The sequence below is a fragment of the Capra hircus genome, chromosome 6 (assembly GCF_001704415.2).
Source record: "Capra hircus breed San Clemente chromosome 6, ASM170441v1, whole genome shotgun sequence".
Taxonomy (NCBI): Eukaryota; Metazoa; Chordata; class Mammalia; order Artiodactyla; family Bovidae; genus Capra; species Capra hircus.
Window position 1 is genome coordinate 99982108 of NC_030813.1, and position 18116 is coordinate 100000223.

The 18116-nt window shown below is 37.8% G+C and overlaps 1 protein-coding gene across 4 annotated transcripts in view; it reads right to left on the minus strand.

The window, feature by feature from the left end:
• Positions 1-18116, minus strand: part of WDFY3 (WD repeat and FYVE domain containing 3) — a 279597-nt gene that overhangs the window by 44046 nt on the left and 217435 nt on the right. For 3 of the 4 annotated variants that reach the window (XM_018049687.1, XM_018049685.1, XM_018049684.1), the window contains 7 exons: positions 17238-17465; positions 10902-10955; positions 8558-8726; positions 5277-5440; positions 2336-2484; positions 836-956; positions 254-339 (listed from right to left, as the gene is read on the minus strand). In XM_018049687.1, the coding sequence (XP_017905176.1) occupies positions 254-339; positions 836-956; positions 2336-2484; positions 5277-5440; positions 8558-8726; positions 10902-10955; positions 17238-17465 (971 nt within the window). The remainder of the gene's footprint in view (positions 1-253; positions 340-835; positions 957-2335; positions 2485-5276; positions 5441-8557; positions 8727-10901; positions 10956-17237; positions 17466-18116) is intronic. The other variant, XM_018049686.1, reaches the window with a different exon arrangement.

The following is an 18116-nucleotide window of genomic DNA, read 5'->3' on the forward strand; positions in this document are numbered from 1 at the left end:
TCCTTTATACTTAAAGAGATATTTTGACGAAGTCTAGTGTAAGTTACCAGAAGGAGAAAAAAACGTTCTTTCAAAATAGAAGAGCATCAGAAGAAGCATGTTTCAAGAGGCTGGCAAAAATGAAACATTTTCTTCAAAGAAGTTAATTCAAGTATTTAATTGATTTTTAAAAAACAAGCTGAACTGGTAATGCTTTACACCTCCCATTGCTTCCCATAATATAGCATTATGAAGTAGTCCTAATAAACTATACCTTTGATAAACTTTGTTTCTGATTCCTTTCTGAAAAGCAAGGAGGTAGTTTCGTCCATCTCCAGAGAAAACTTCCACAGCGATAGGCTGAAAAGATCAGAGGGAAAGACATTAAGAAAAAATGCAAGTAAAGGGTACATATTAACTTTTCCACTATGAGTTTCCATAATATTGAAGAAGTTAATCTGATGACTGGAAAACATTTTTTGAGTCATGAATTCCTAGCAGATTAAACTACAAAACAGATGGAATTTGTCCTGCTTAAATTGTTTCTAAAATCCTTACTAGAATAATGGTAAAATAATTACAAAATTATAATTTTGTACATTTATAGCAAATGCAATTTTTATGCAACAAATATAAATCTGGATATAGGGAAAGATGGGTAACAAAGATATCACTCAAAGTTTTAGGATGCTTTTTTTTTTTAAGGGATGTATTATAAAGCTATGCCACATGTGACACGAGCTTGTCTATATACAACCAATTCCAAAATTCTAAGGAATAAGGCGGAGCCTATCACGTATACATCCTCTAAATAAAGGAACATGGCAAAATGTTTATTTCTACTAAATCAACCAACCTGCAGGAGATATCTCCGTTTATGCACTTCCTTGATATCTTCATATGCAAAGATGCTACACGTTCTCTTGAGCTGACTGGGGCCTTGCCTGGCTCCTCTAGGGATAATCGGCTCATGCATACTAGAGGCAGCCCAGAAAAAGGAGGCAACAGAAACAAAGTAAGAGGTAAACTCACTGTTCGACAAACCGGGGTGCTATTTTCAACATGTGAAAAGAAGCAGGACACAATATATCTGAATATTTAGTTAAAAATAAAAACTTTTAAGAGAGTAATTTGTTAGCAATTCAGTATACATTGTCAACAAAGGTCTGTCTAGTCAAGGCTATGGTTTTTCCAGTAGTCACGTATGGATGTGAGAGTTGGACTATAAAGAAAGCTGAGCTCTGAAGAATTGATGCTTTTGAACTGTGGTGTTGGAGAAGACTCTTGAGAGTCCCTTGGACTGCAAGGAGATCCAACCAGGCCATCCTAAAGGAGATCAGTCCTGGGTGTTCATTGGAAGGACTGATGCTGAAGCTGAAACTCCAATACTCTGGCCACCTGATGTGAAGAGTTGACTATTGGAAAAGACCCTGTTGCTTGGAAAGATTGAGGGCAGGAGGAGAAGGGGACGACAAAGGATGAGATGGTTGGATGGCATCACCAACTCAATGGACATGAGTTTGGATAAACTCCAGGAGTTGGTGATGGACAGGGAGGCCTGGCATGCTGTGGTTCATGGGTTTGCAGAGTCAGACACGACTGAGCGACTAAACTGAACTTTAAACCAACACAATCAGAAAACATCACTTTAAATAATTTTATTCGCAAGAGGAGGCCCATAAAAGTCATCATGTGGCCCTGATGGCTGCTAAAAATGATAATGTGAAACTATCTCCTAGGAATGAAGATGACCGTGTCCTCATTCACCATGTACATTAGGTGTTCAAAATGTTAGAGGAAGAGAAGAGCATGTTGATTTTCTAAATCTTTAGCTTTTTATCTTCCTTCTTGTTTTGCCTGCCTCTGGGTTTTCCATTACCCAGTATCATGTCTATCAAGGGACTGGCAGAAGAAAAGGAAGCTGGATCAACTCAGCCAGTCAATTCCTGCCTGTGCATAGGTCACACTGCTTCTAGGGTACTCAGAGGACATGGGCGTGCTTACATTTGTTAGAGTTTTGTACAGCTGCCTGTGTTTTTGCTATAACAGTGTTTGCACTGACATTTGAAAAAAGAACACTCTACACATTCAGAATAACTTATACAGATGATAATATCAGGAACTTGTATTACATCTAATGCTATTAATGCATAGCAATAAATTTTATTTAGTTTTCATTTTGATAAATAAGGCAAATTTGCCCCTTATAGCTTTTGAATATGTAATGACAGATGCGTACAAACTGAGAGACAGCATTACTTAAAACATAACTTTTCATTAAAAAGAAAAAAAACTATGCAGGTATCTTGTTTGCTAAAGACAGCTATACTTTGTGTCTCTTCATCCATTTACTTACTTTGGAGGTAAGGTTTCAATATCTCTTATTTCTCTGGTTGCTGTCATTGTAAATCCATCAATCACATAGAAATGCTCTTTACCAAAGAGGAGTAGCCCCTCACTGGTATCAAGGCCCTGGACTCGAGCACAGCGGTACATGTGCTGGATCTATTAAGAAAACCAGAAACATTCATTAGTATAGTTTTTAAAAACTCAACTAATTTCTTTTAAAAAAAAAAATACAAAGGAAGCAAAACGTTTTTAAATATGGATTTAATGGGCAAACAAAATTCTACTAAGAGGTTACTGTGTGATGGCACCCCCTGAGCTAAGCATATTAATCTGAGAACAAACATAATAAACAGAGTAGCTAAGACTGCAGTCTTGCGTTGCAGTTTGACTTCAGTAAAAGGAAACAACCTTCTATTCACATCCATCCACTCAATCCACTTATCCCAGGATTCACTGAGTACTAACTCTGTGCCAGACACGTGTGTACGAGGTTCCAGAGTCAGCGAACAAGTTAGAAGAGGAGGGAGACAGAAACTTTGCAGGAAGGGGAACTGAGGCACATATGTGGGGAGCTCCCGACTGAGCCCTTGGCCAGGCAGGACACACAGAGTGAGAAAGGTATGCAGAGCCTGACATTCCCGAGTGACTTTCTAGTTTTGTCATTTAACTAGAGATTTGGTCAGATTTCTTCATGTCTCTGGGCTTATGTATCTTCAAGTAAATTTCAAATATACTTCAGTGGCATGTTGTAAGAGTGAGAGAATATATAGAATCATGTTAGCAACTGCTGGCTGTCTTCTCTTTCACACAGCTTACTTTCCTCTTCTTCCACAACAGCCTCTGGAATTCGTCTCTGTTCGCTCCCCACTGGATTCCGCCTGCCTGGCAGACTGTGGTGCCATTGTAAAAAGCCAAACTTGGCAGAAGCTGTATGTTCCTCATAGAAGGACGGACTTGCTAAAGCCCTCAATGTTACCATTGTTTTCGTTCCAACAGGCAGGATCTAGTTCTTAGCAAAAATTCCTTCTTGCTTATACTTAGTTTAACATGAGTCAAGGAAAAAAAAATCAGCAACTGAATCAGAGTCAAACAACTGTCAAATGAATGTCAGTCTAAATGCACTTCCTGTACTATTCAAGCTTAAAGCAATTAGAGCAAAGGCTGTACTCACAAGATCAGAAGTTTAAAACATGACAGTATCAGAAAATAAATTTTCTAAAATATACAAATGTAAGTTTCAACACCACATGTGAACTACAATAAAAATTCAGAATGTTACAGCGAAAAAACCTGACATACTTCCAAAATAATTCTATTTTAAGTAAAACAGACCCAAAGAAAATGTTATTTCCTAAGTGCATACCTTAAAGAGTTTTCAAATGCTTAAAATATGATGCAATCAGCATCCAGAACAAGAAACAGAACATTCCAAAGCTCCCAGACGCTTATCATGTGCTTCCTTCAGACCTACCGTACTTTTACAGTTACAATTTTTTTTAATGTTTTCATTCAAGACTAATCAGGCTATATATTCGAACAGAATCTGAAAAAAATTAAGCTCTAATTTCTAGTTACTATTTCTTAGTGAGTAATATTTCAAGGGTTATAACACAATCTACTGTAACAGACAAACACAATCTTTAAAGACGTGATACTGTACATTCAATTCCTTCATTCTTTTATCCCTTTACTCATTCAACCAAACACTCCTTCATTCAAGGTTTACAGAGTATGTATCAGGTGATTAAGAGCTGTGCAAGGCACTGGGGTAGAAATAAGAAAACAGTGTCTGCCTACAGAGAGCTCACTCTCCAGGGCAAGAAACAGTCACAGGAACAAAGAATCATAACACAATAAAATGAGTGACAGACATAAAAGAAAGTGAAAGTATTAGTCCCTCAGTCGTGTCTGACTCTTTGTGATCCCATGGACTATAGCCCTCCAGGCTCCTCTGTCCATGGAGTTCTCCAGGCAAGAATGCTGGAGTGGGTTGCCATTCCCTTCTCCAGGGAGCGATAGATATAGGATTTTTATAGTTACAACTTTTTTTTTCTCTCTCTTTATGTTTTCATTCAAGATTAATCAGGCTACATATATTTGAACAGAATTTAAAAAATTAAGCTCGAAAACAGTGAAAGACATGGGGCTTTATAAAAGCTTAGAGGAGGGTATTTACGTCTGGGCTGGCAAAACCCTGAAGGAAACCTTCCTATGGACTCCATAGGACTCCATGGATAAATGGACTCCAGATAAATGAAGCTGTATCAAATGCGGGTTACAGGGATAGAGGTTATGCAAGTGACAGGCAGGGGCATTTATGCAGAGAATGCAGTGGTAAAACGCAGATTAAAGAACCAACGTCATGGATGGAGTGAACTGCAAGGTACAAAGTGCTACAGGGGCTCAGGCTACATGGCAGAGTCAGTAAACTAAGCCTAGAGGGGTCGCAGGTTATAAGAGATTGAGAGCGACAAAGGAAGGCCAAACAGTCTTCTGTGAGTGAAGCTGAGTGTAGGGGTGAAATATGAGGCTGGGGGTGATGGGCTCAAGGCTTCAGGGTGATGGGTTAGTTGAAGCTGCTTGAGTGCTTAGTGCAATTACAGAGGGGTAGGGAAAGATACAGAACCAAATTACTGAACAGGCTGTGTACATGGGATTGAAACAGAATTAAGGGGAGAGATGCAGTCTGGTAAAGGGTATACAGAGGAAAACAGGGAACTAGGTGTCAATGTTAATCCTGCATCTGATGCCACTTCATGCTGGTCGGTGTCCGGAGAGGTGAGAAAGTCCTGCAGATGAGAATGCTGAACCCAGAAGGGGGCTTAATACTGATTTCACTGCAGAGGCTGCAATATGTCTCTTTGGCTGCCAGATAAATACCCTTCAGCTGTCTTGTAAAAGGGAAACAAACCACTCAGTGCAACCCCTCCTGTCCAGAAGCCCAGCACCTTTTCGCCCTCCTCCAACAGGCGCAGCAGGGTGGCGTTGTCTGTTTTCTCCTCCTCTTCTATCGAGCTGCCCTCAGCTGTCTGGTCCTGTAACTGCTCCTGCGTCTCCTCATCGCCTCCGTCCGGTGCTGACCGAGACCGTTTGAGAGGTGGCTTGACCAGTCCTGCAGGACAAGAGGCAAGAGGGCCATGTGGTCTCATGGGGGCCACTGGGGAGCAGTTTAGTCTCAAGGAGTCCCTCATGTACAATTTGAGAGAATTCAGGAAGGCATGCACACACTTCAGTGGCCAATAGCACAGGCTCTAGGGACTTTCCTGGTGGTCCAGTGGTTAAGAATCTGCCTTCAAATGCAGAGGACATGGGTTCGATCCCTTGGTCAGGGAACTAAGATCCTAAATGCTGGGTAATACCAGGGCAACTAATACCATGAGCTGCAATTAGAGGGCCCGTGTGCTGCAGCTACTGAGCCCACGTGCTCTAGAACCATGAGCTATAACTAGAGAAACTCTCTGCAACAGCCTGCGTGTTGCAATGAAAACCCAGTGCTGACCAAAAAAATCACCACCACCACAAAAAACCCCAAAACCAAAACAAATAAAAAACAATCACCACCCATCCTGCCCCTGCCAAAAAAAAAAACAAAAAAACCAAAAAAACCCACCCTACTAAGCCCAGATCTGGTATTAAACAGTTGTATGACCGGGAGTATTATGTGCCCTTTCTGAATCTCAGAGGGTTCTCATTTATAAAAACAGGACAAAAATATCATCTCTCCTGGATACCTGGAGGACTGTTGGAGAACTAAATGAGGTAATTCCGATCAAGTGCTTAGGATCGTACATGATAAATAGTAAACTCTCAGCAAGGGTCAGATGATGATGATGATAACCAGAGAGATTAGCAGAGTGAATGGTAACAGGAGTGATGCTAACGGGTGGGTTTTACTGAGGGGATACCATCAATAAACGGTCAGTCATTATCAGAAACAAGAATAAGGACCAGAAGTTATAAACATGATTATAAGAGATCTCACCGACATGGAGGGCCCATGAGGGCTATTTTAAGACTCATGTTACAAGTGGCAGTATGGTCATTCAGACACGAATGAATCTGTTTAACTCATCAGATCATAAAGAGTAAGAGCACAGTTCTTTTTGATACAGAGCTGGATACTTTAATTTGCCCAATAAGTTAACATTTTACTGCCTATATTTTGATAATTTTATTGATAATCACAGGACGTGAAATTAAAATCTGATGAAGGTAACCACTGATATCCCGAAGTATAGGAAACAAACAGGCTCTAGGACTCTATCTCTAAATCTCACATTTAATATTCTTTAGTTTGTTTCCTCAAAGGTAGTGTCACATCTATCTACTATAGTTGTTCTAAGAATTTTGGAAAAACATATCTGCTAGAATCCTACCCTTTGAACCCAAGTTATCAGAGGTTCTGCTTTGTCTTGGGAAGAACCTTATTTTCACATAGCAAAGACTACAATAAATAAGCTGGAGAAGGAAATGGCAACCCACTCCAGTATTCTTGCCTGGAGAATCCCATGGACAGAGGAGCCTGGCAACTACAGTCTATGGGGTTGCAAAGAGTCAGACACGACTGAAGCGACCTAGCACGCACACACAATATATAAGCAAGAAAGAGCAAGTCTTGCTGAGGATATCCAGCAGGGGAAAAACTTCCAGCTGCTTTATTTATAGTTTGCTGAATCAAAACCTCCAATTCTATATCTATCATAATATCCAGCACGTCACAGTAGTGACACAAATATTAGTGGTTTTAGCTCAATTAGAAATTAGGAAAACTGAGGCTAAGAGAAGCTAAATGCCAGTGACCCAAACACATCACCACAAACTCTGTGAATTATATACCTTGGTTATAGCCATTAAACACAGCTTTGGACATATCTCAGTGACTTTGCTGATGCAGTGTCAAGAAATAAGAAGGCTGAAAACTCTACTAAAAATTTCAAGGATTCTATGAAAATATTAGGTCACTTATGAAATATTTAGTAATTCATAGTCATCATGAGAGAAAACAGGTATGATAGGAGAAGCTGACCACAACTATAGATAAATGCTTTTTGTTGACATGGCCATATACTATTAGATTTTTATCAATGAGATCTGCAAATAATTTTTAACTTACACTTTTAATTCATATTCCAGGGCTTTATCTATAGACTATACCAAGACTTTTAAATTTATGTACTTCAGAGGCTTAAATTCTTGCCTGGAGAATCCCAGGGACAGAGGAGTCTGGTGGGCTGCCATCTATGGGGTTGAACAGAGTCGGATACGACTGAAGCAACTTACCAGCAGCAGCAGAGGCTTAAAAAATAACAATGGATTGATTTTACTTTTTCAGTATCAACTGAGTCCCCATTGTGTGCTAGACATGTGCTAAAATCTATAAAGGGATGAGAGAAGTAATCTCTGCCTCTGAGAAACTGATAATTTAGGAAAACATAAAATCACTAAAATTGCTGTAAAAGATATGACCAAAGTGCCACTGGAGCCAGGGGAGCTGAACGAGAAGGCTCCAGCGGAGGACAGGTGGATCAGTATCTCAGGACAAAATCGGGCAGGTCCAGCTCACAGAGCAGCTGCAGAAGAGGGCACAGGGTGCACATCTACAGATGACGGCCGTTTTAGTCCAATCCCTGATCATATGCAGGTCTTACGAGGCTCACAAAGCATAGATTTGCAATAATATATTTTAGCTCATAGGAGAAAAGACCATTATTTCTTACTGTTGGCTAACATGCACTAATGACACATTTAATGGTTGTTTTAATTTTATAAATCTTCACTTAGTTATTAGGGCCTTAACTTAAAATATCAGGTACCACAGAGAATTCTGCCAGAAACAGTGAAAAAAAAAAAAAAAAATCAAGCCAATGGGTACATGACATTCATCTGTAGGCTATAAAGAGCCAGTCTCTTTAGTTCTGATATAGAAATCCATCTTTAAGAAGGTTGATACACTAAAATATGCATAGATACTTTTAAGGTTGGCCTTACTATTTATTATATATAAATAGTCGCTCAGTCATATCCAACTCTTTGTGACCCCATGGACTATAACCTGACAGGCTTCTCTGTCTGTGGAATTCTCCAGGCAAGAATACTGGAGTGGGTAGCCATGTCCTTCTCCAGGAGGGTCTTCCTACTGTTTATAGTTGCTAATATTTTCCACATGAATTGAAATAGAAGGAATGCTCCCAAGTGATTTTAATTAAAGTCAGAGAGGAAGGCTGCTGACCTTTGACTTTAGCAATCGTGTCTTCACCATGTTCTGGTTCTTGCTGAGCAGCTTCTCCTTCAGAGCTCTCTACGATGGCATCCTGCACAATGGCTGGGTTGCCGGAGGCTAGTCGCATGTAGTATTCTTTACTGTCATAACTTATGGCTCTTCTGTATCGAGCAGGTTTCTATGGAACAGCAAAAGGAAAGTGCTCAGCTAATTCATCTTCAAGAATTAATAGACTGTACATAGTAAAAGCACAGACTTTTGGGTTAGGTTTCTCTCTTTTTAAATTGCACTGACTTTTAGAAGACATATATGAAACAACAATATTAGCAGTTTTGACCTTTCCGAAAAAAGAAATACATCATCTTTTGCCAAATGTTTCCATGTTAGTATAGCACAGTCTTCCTGATGCAGCGGTACAGTAGAGAGAACACCCAGTGTCAGAAAGCATCATGTTGTAAGGGGATGTCTGGTTTGTGGAGAGCCTGGAATTTTGCTTCTGCCCCAAGTAAACAGCTTAGGCCTAAAGGGCCATCCCTTTGGTAGGAACTACCTGTGTGTGTACTGCAGATACTTGGAGGTAGAAAGCCAGAACTGCCCTTTTCCTCCTGGTACTCCCATGTCTCACCGTAACACTGGGAATGGCCCAACCCTCCAGAGTCCTGACTCCACATGGAATTCACTGGCTTCAGGCCAGATGAGACCATCTGGTTCACCTGCCACTCCAGCTTCTGTCTCTAATTTGCTAAAACAACCCTGTTGTTTGTTGTGTAAAAGAATATGATCCAGAAACTTAATAACTAAATGAGTATATCAAGAACATACATAAGTCCATTTTGAAGAAGAAATTAATTACCCAGAAACATCAGAAGAGATTTAACTTTTTGGTGTTTAATACAGAACATTTTCTTTTCAGAATAATTAATATTTATATTAAAAAACAGGTTTTCCAGTTGACCCAAACTTTTTTCTTAAAACAACAGACAATGAGAAATTAAGGTTTAAAATTTCCTATAAAAATGTAAGACCAAAGGGAAAAGTTTATATGTTCCTTGACCAGAATGACCCAGACTTTGAATTAACAATGAAGAAAAAGATAAAGAGTTTGAAACACGCTTAAAGACCTTCTCTTTCTAAACATTACTTTCCTTCCCCATTAATAAGAATATCTAATTGAAAATATTCTATAGCCTAACTCGCCATCAAATAGTTAATATATATTGTCTACAAAAATGCTTATTTTAAGTAAAACTGTTTTAAAAATGATTTCGAAGTAAAATGGAAAAAAGTGTCCAATTGGATGAAATATTTAGACTAAAATACTGAACCAATTTTGAGGTGAAAAGATACCTAACTCAAGCCACCGTTACCCTTAACTTCAGGTATAGACTTAGTATGGAGAGAGCTGCAAGCTAACTGATGAATGATACGCAGCAAATGAAAACTGGACTATGTAACACAGAAGTATTGAAATGATGTGAAATAATATTACAATTATGGAAGGGTGAATCTGATGAATTAATAATATTGTAGTATTTTTTGAAATGAAAGCAGGGTAGTTAATTTTGTATTATAACAATTCTCTACACAAGATTTAACAATTATCTTCAACTCAAAATTGTTCATTTTTAAAAAGATGAAAGCATAGTTAGTGATGGGCAAGACAATGAATTAACAGATGTGGGACAACATCTTCTTGGATACTGACTTCATATCTGATTTGGAACTAAAAGGATTCTCCCCCAAATATTTTGAGGTAAATTTCTGTGATGCGAAAGTTTTGCTTTTTTTTTTTTTACTGCTTATGTATTGAATCTTCCTGCAAAAAGAAAACAATTATATAAATTTAAATTAAAATCAAATTGTATTTAAAAAGTGATCATACATTTAGTTTCCATTTAGTTCCTTCTGATTGAAAAAGTAATTTAAAAAGAGAATACACTGCATTCTCAAAATATATATTGTTTAGTATCTAGAAGAATTAAATGAGAAATTGAAAACAAACTTGGTGGTGTCAGGCTGCCCATTACTAACATGCCTTGGGACTTGTTAGTTTATGGGTGAAGCGGTACACTTCTCACAGTGAGAGCGATGGGTATTCAGCCTGTTAGTGAGGTGCATAGGGATCCTAGAAAGCTAACTGGAACAAAGCAAGAGAGACGAGAACATCTCTCAGCAGGAATGAAATTCATTTTTTTCAACTCTACGGAACTTACAGAAATAGCACATTGAAAGTTATCCCTTTAGGTTAGTCTAGTCTACCATGCACTAATATAAAATAAAACAAAACCAAAACAAAGAAATTAAAAAAAAACTGTAAGTATTTTGCATTCTTTTATGGTATTTTGTGGTTTACCTTTTGAGGAATGATATCATCAGGTGTCTCAGGCTGTTTACTTGGGATCTCAGACTGAAAACAGGGTATTAAGTATAGACACATCAGAAAAAAATAACAACAACACAAAAATAAAATACTCTTGAGGATTGTATGAAATATGGAAGATGTACTCACACAAAATTAATATGATATCCTAAGCTGCTTGAAATAATCACTTAGCATCTTGTGATTATTTTCTCAATTATCAAAAGTAGTTTTAAAGTAAAACATAACTGTTAAAATTCTCAAGGTTACTGAACAAGACAGACTTCAAAGTCACACAGACAAAACTTGAGCCAGGCTGCCAGTGTCATGGACAATTTATAGACAACTCTCTATATGGCTTCAAAGGAAAAACAGAGAAAATTGGATAACAGAACCTAGTTCTAGCTATTATTAATATCTTGCATCTAACTTTTACTGTGCTTATCTCTCGATCTGTTTTGCAACAGAAGCGACTGGTTTGAACTGCTATCTACAATATCCCAAACCACAGAAATAACTAAGTGCTTGTTAGTGAAAAAACATCTTCCCCTAAAAGCCAGAGGACCTACTTCCTTTGCAGCCCTCATAGCTGAGATCCGAGAGAGGCTGAAAGTGGAAGGAAGCTTGGATTATCAGCCTCCAAACCAAAAGTTTCTCTAAACATTACTTTTTAAACAATAAGGTAGCTGCTTTATATTTTATTCTCAGAATGAAATTGAGTAACAAGAAGGCAGTATCTGTTGAGCTGCAGTGTGTGGCCTGTGCATGTAAACATACAAACGGATAGCTACAGACAGACAATAACACATCTAAGCAACCTTTCAGTTCTTCTTTTCACAGTTTATATTTGGAGATGACTTCCAGTACCTGGCCTTACAGCAAATATGAGCAGGCAAAATGCTTTCATAAATGTTTGCTTCCCCTGGCAAAACAAACACGGAACTACTGGGCATACTTTCAAGTACTTAATATGGTTTAATAAACATCTCTCCTTAAAAGAGAACTTTTAAAAGCATATCTTACATTGACAGATAATCTTTAAAACACACATCCACGTTCTCAACCGTGGTAAAGGTTTGGGTTACATGAGTATTACTACACATTTGTTGAGACTCACTGAATGGTATACTTAGGATTTATATATTTCAATATATGTAAAATTCATGTCAATAAAAAAAGAATTCTGAACAAATACTGAACTCCATTGCTATATATGTGGAAGTGTTTAGGGGTGAAGGGTACTGATTTCTCCAACTCATTTTGAAATTAACTAAAAAATAAAACAAGACAGACCACTGGACAGACGTGTGATAAACCAATATAGCAAAATGGGCCAACTGCTATCGTCAAACCCAATTCTGATGCTCACTATATACCCCCAGCTAGAACGTGGGCAGGGCCTGACATGTACACGATGGCACATCCCCTGGAGCATATGATGGAGTGCTGGTTTAATACACATTTGCTCACTGAGCCACTAACCGAGGTTCTTATTTTACTAAAAGGTACAGTGTTCAGCATCAAAGGTATATGTATACTAATAATTTTCATGTATTATAGTTCTATTTAATTTAAAAAATCTATAAATTATTATTATAACTATGTTTATACAGAAATTTAAATTTTTCAATGTCAGAATTTCTAGTGAATAATTTTATAGTTCCTTTACTTCTAAGTTTTCTCTGTTGTTGGCAATGGAATTTCCTGAGCTGCTTAGTTCATACTTAGCATATAAAAATATATGCAGAGGAAGCCACAGGAGACTCACTTAATTACAAGAAAAGGAACTTAGGTGAGTTGTTTACACTTCTGCCCTGAGCAGCTCAACATTAAAGGGAAACAGTGAGGGTTTTATTCCAATAATATTTGCAAAGAACAGTAAATTTGTTTGAGACTATTATTCTGTGAAAATAAGGGGCTTGCAGAATTAAAACCTGGTTTTAGTACTTAAATATAATTTTTAAGTGGCAAAGTTTGGAATTTTATTCTCCTTTCTCAGGATTCAGAGAAACTAGCTGCTTAAAAGCCACCAGGTTTTGTATTTGCATCATTTCCCAGGCTCACATCTTAATATTTATAAATAATATTACCACTTAAAATACAGAATTACAGTACAAATCAGTATAGCTATTTTAGATTTGAAATCGACCCTCCAAGAAAAGTCCCTGTGCAAAATTACTTTTAAGTGCAATTAGAAAATTTTCCACATGTACATAACTTTTCTCAGGACAAAATTAATTTTTGTTTTCATTAAAATAATTTTAGTTGATGAAACTTCAAAGCTTTTAATCCTGTGGCAAATGAAACACTAAAATATTCTCTACATTCTACAAACAAACATCTAACTTAAAAATAAAGATAAGCTACTTGTTAACACAGTATGTAGCATTTGCCAGGTTTAAGAAATAATGACCAAAGAAATAATCACTTGATTATCTCTAACACATCAAAGATTTTAAAACAAGAAATAACTTTGAAATCATCACTGTATGTTCACCTCAAGCAACAGGACTAAAGAGTTAAATGTTACTTAAAACAATGATTCTTTTTAATAAATAAGGTGAAGATCAAATCATTTGTCCTTACTCCAGGCAGAACCTATTATACCTCTCAAGAGGCTTCAAAAGCAATTTTTAGTACCTGTTATACCTGAAATACCTCTTAGGTTGCGAAAAGTACTGCCTATATTTTATAAAGATGGGTATAAGGAGAAGGGCGCATTTCCACAAGCATAAAGACGTGACTGGTCTCTGATTCTGGGAGGCAATATTCAAAATGGTTCAGAGTAGAGGAGGATTTACTATGAAACTGATAAAGTTTATATCTCAACAGTCCTCACTTCCCATGGGCTCCTTTCAAAGCCCTGCAAGAGAGGCTCTAGCAATTTTTTATTCATAATGCCATACTCTTTTTATTATAGAGCCTCCCCAAGTTACAGAAACTTTACACGCCATAAAATTTGAAAAGCCCTTTGTAGTGCAAGAATAATTAGGAAAATTCTATAAGAATACTGAATAGGAAGCAATGGATAAATTCTAATTTAGGAAAAAAGAGCACTGACAAGTCCATTCATTGAACACTTAGTAAGCTCTATATACGCTTCAGCATTAGAGAGAAAAAACCTAATATATGGGACTTTCCTGGTGGCCCAGTGGTTGGGACTTAGCCCTCTAGTGCAGGCGGTGCAAGTCCCATCACTAGCTTGGGAGCTAAGATCCCGTATGACTTGTGGCCCCCCCATCCCCCAAAAAAAGCCTAAACACAACATGTAGGCAATGTTGTAGCAATTTCAACAAAAACTTTAAAAAAATGGTTCACATCAAAAAAATTCTTTGAAAATAAATAAAGAGAAAAAAAAAAACATCTAGTATATGGTTTCTCTCTGAAAGAAATTCACTGGCTGTTGATAATGTCTCAAAACCACCAGAGATTGGAATCTTTTTTTAAGACTGATTCAACTTCTGAGGAATTATCAACCTATAGTTATTATATCTTGCTCTGCTACTTAGAATTATATTTTGCCCTGCTACCTAGAAGAAATTCCTTAATTTTCTAGGCTTCTATTTCTTATCTGTGAAATTGGGATAATAACATAACTATACTTCAGAGGGCCCTGAGATTATAAGTAAATGCTCTGCAGAGCACCAAGCTCACTGTGCCTGGTAAGTATCTGTGCGCTCTCTCTTTAATATTTATCATTTATTTACCTGTGCCAGGTATTCGCTGCAGCATGTGGGATCTCTTTTAGTCGTGGCATGCATACTCTTAGTTGTGGCATGTGGGAATCTAGTTCCCTGACCAGGGATCGAACCCTGGCCCCCTGCAGTGGGAGTGAAGAGTCTTAGCCGCTGGACCACTAGGAAGTCCCTGCTCTTTTTTATTTTACAATAGAAGTTAGTGAAATGGCATTTGCTTCTACTTTTTGGAATTTTCCTTGATGTCAATATTGCCAGATGGCATATTCCATAAAAAAAGTGGACATTTAATGGCGTTTCAAGTTTACAGATTTTGAACTAGCACCACCAAAATCATTATTCATTTGGAAAATTTCATCATAGCAGATTAACCCTGACTCCACATGAACTAAAGCAGCATGAATCCCTCAATCTGTAATCGTCTCCCCTTCCCACCTGCTTTTTCCTTTTTTGTAAATGTATCTCTAACATTTCTCAACTGCCTTGTATTTCGCAATATGTAACCCATTTGTGGGGGTAGAAAAAAGCTCCATATAGTGCACACTTATTTCTGAGACTGTTTATAGATTTCACAGGCTGGTGAACTCCTTTGATAAAGTAAAATGCTAATAATATTAAGGTTCTAAGTGTGAACTCTGAATAGGTTATTATGTTTTTATCTGATATAGAACTTCAAACACACTTTTGTAACTTAAGGTTTTGGGAGGTAAGGAGGGGGCAAGGGATAAATTGAAGATTGGGATTGACATATACACACTGAAACTGAAGTGGCTCAGTCGTGTCTGACTCTTTGAGACCCCATGGACTGTAGCCTACCAGGATCCTCCATCCATGGGGATTTTCCAAATGAGAGTAGTGGAGTGGGTTGCCATTTCCTTCTCCAGGAGATCGTCCCAACCCAGGGACTGAACCCAGGTCTCCTGCACACTACTACATATAAAACAGATAACTGATAAGGACCTGCCGTATAGCAGGTATAGAGTTCCTTGTATAGCACAGGGACTCTACTCAATACTCTGTAATGGCCTGTACGGGAAAAGAATCTAAAAAGAGAAGAGATATATTTATATGTATAACTAAATCACTTTGTTGTACAGCTGAAACTAACTACACTGTAAATTAACTATACTCTGATAAAAATTTTCGAAAATACTTTTGTAAAACAAATGACACTGTTATAAGAAGCAATGGAGTACACATGGTTAAAAAAAACCCCAAAACCTATGGTTATGTAACCCAAAAAGTACATACCTCAGTTATATAGTGAATGGTCTCATATTTAAGAGAGCACATTCATCTTCTATTTTCATATTCTTAAATGTATTCAATTTGAATAAGTGTTGACTTCATAAAAACATATTTTATCAAACTGCTACAAGCTTAAATTCTTATTCAATTATTTACTTGGGAAAAATGGGTGAATAATCAGAGACTGTACTGCTAGTCTGCTCTGACAAAAGTAGGTGCTATTAGAAGGCTGCAAAAATATGGGTGGATTTTTTTTTTCCATAGAGTGCACTAGTATGAGAAATTATAGTGCTTTAAGTTAAAATTTACAAAGTATGGCATTTTTGACAGAATGAAATAGCTTTAAGAAAAATAAACTTTAGGAAGCAATCTTTAAAAAATTGTAAACAACTATATATTAGCAGGTCTAAGATCTATGATATTCTAAGTAGCAACAGGACAAAGTGGAGTCAATTAGCACAAGATAAATGAAGCCAGGGTTTTGGGTGAGGAAAAAAAGAGGCACTGGAGCAATCCAAGTCGTCTCATGTTACACCATCTTCTCACTAGAAGACACATGCGCCGAGTCTTTTTTATAAATCTTGGTTTCTTCCATTGTTGAGAGAATCATGTTTGAGTCAAGAATGTGAAAGTATTTAAACTGTGTAGGGGTTTCTCTTCCTAAATTTGCAGTGACTTTACTGGGGAAGATGGCATTTCCCCAAATGTTAAAAAAAAAAAAAAAAAAAGCATGATTCTTAAATCAAGATCAGTTATAGACAACATTTTTCTGGTCAGTGCAAAAATCTGAATGAAGGCTTTAGGAAGGGCAACTTGTCTGAATAAAAACGAACTTAAGGGCAAATGCTGTCTGTTTTATACCGGCGGAACCTGTGATGAAGCTTCTCAACATAACTGGGATGATCTAGACACTTGGGCTACCATTTTTCTTTAACTGCGCTCTGCATTTCTTCAAAGAGTACTGCTTAGCGGCCGTGTTATTTTATTTACTTAACAGTCAGATAGTGCTTATTCTGTGCTAGACACTATTCTGAGTACTTGACTAATTTTAATCACTTTATCCTTCTAATGGCTTCTAAGATGGAACTGCTATTTTTCTCCATTTTAGGAGTGAAGAAAGTAGAACCTAGGGTTCAAGTGGCTGATACTAGGTTATCAGCTACTGAGCGGGCAGCTCAGGGTCTCCAACCTAAGCTGCTTCACTGTGCGATCTCCCTGCTTGTCTTTTCATTCCATCGCCACCATCCTGACAGTACCAACGTAATACAGTTCATCGAATTTTCTAGATCAGGTATTTTACATAACTGATCTAATAAGAGAAAATGCTTGCAAAAAAAGAAGGGCAACTTGAGACCGCCATGACAAACGCTGACTTTTGAGCACTCACCGCCACGTTGGTTTCCTGCTCCGTTTCTGGCACGTAAGGGTAATGGTTATAAAACATATCATTTCGCACCATTTTTTTCCTCATTCTGCAGGGCCCCTCTGTCATCTCCAACATCCACTTGTCAAGATGGGAACCAATGGGGGGGCCCCAGAGCCCCCGCTCCCGCAGCAGCTCGTACTCGATCTGGCACCACTCTTCCGTCACGTACTTCAGGGCATTTTGCTGACGCTAAGGGAGCAGGGGTGGAGGGGAGTCCAGGTTGGTTTTCAAGCAAAAGCAGCAGCAACAATTAAAAGTCTATACACAGCTTAAAACCAAGTTAGTATTTGGTAACAGAAACCAATTCCATGCCATTTCAGTCAATATCATAAAAGTAAAATTACACTTATTTATGGCTGAAATAAGCTATTTTCTGAGAAGGTGGGGTTTTAGTCATGGCCCAAGGGGATTATTTTAGTGCCAAGTTCCGTGGAAGGTGTGTACAGGGCAGCCTGTACAGTACACTCGACCAGAGTGTAGAAGAAACTTGTAACTCAAGACACAGGGAAGATGGCAATATTATTTATGAAAAGAAAATGTAATGGCTTGTCCAGTGAGAGATTAAAAAAGACATGAGTTTAAGGCTCAATCCTCTTCCCCACCCCAGATTGTAAAGCAGTTACCAGAACAAGAATAAAAGAAAATCTACAAAGCCAGGTTAAGAAATACTGGCAACACACTAGATACCTGCTGATCTCCATAACATTTCCGGTACTTTTAGGTAAAGAATATACACGTGCAGTTCTGATAGGGAACTTAACATTTATATAAAAAGAAAAGGAAAATCATTTTTACTTGGCTACTGGGAGAGATTCAAATCAACTTACTACAAGGGAAACT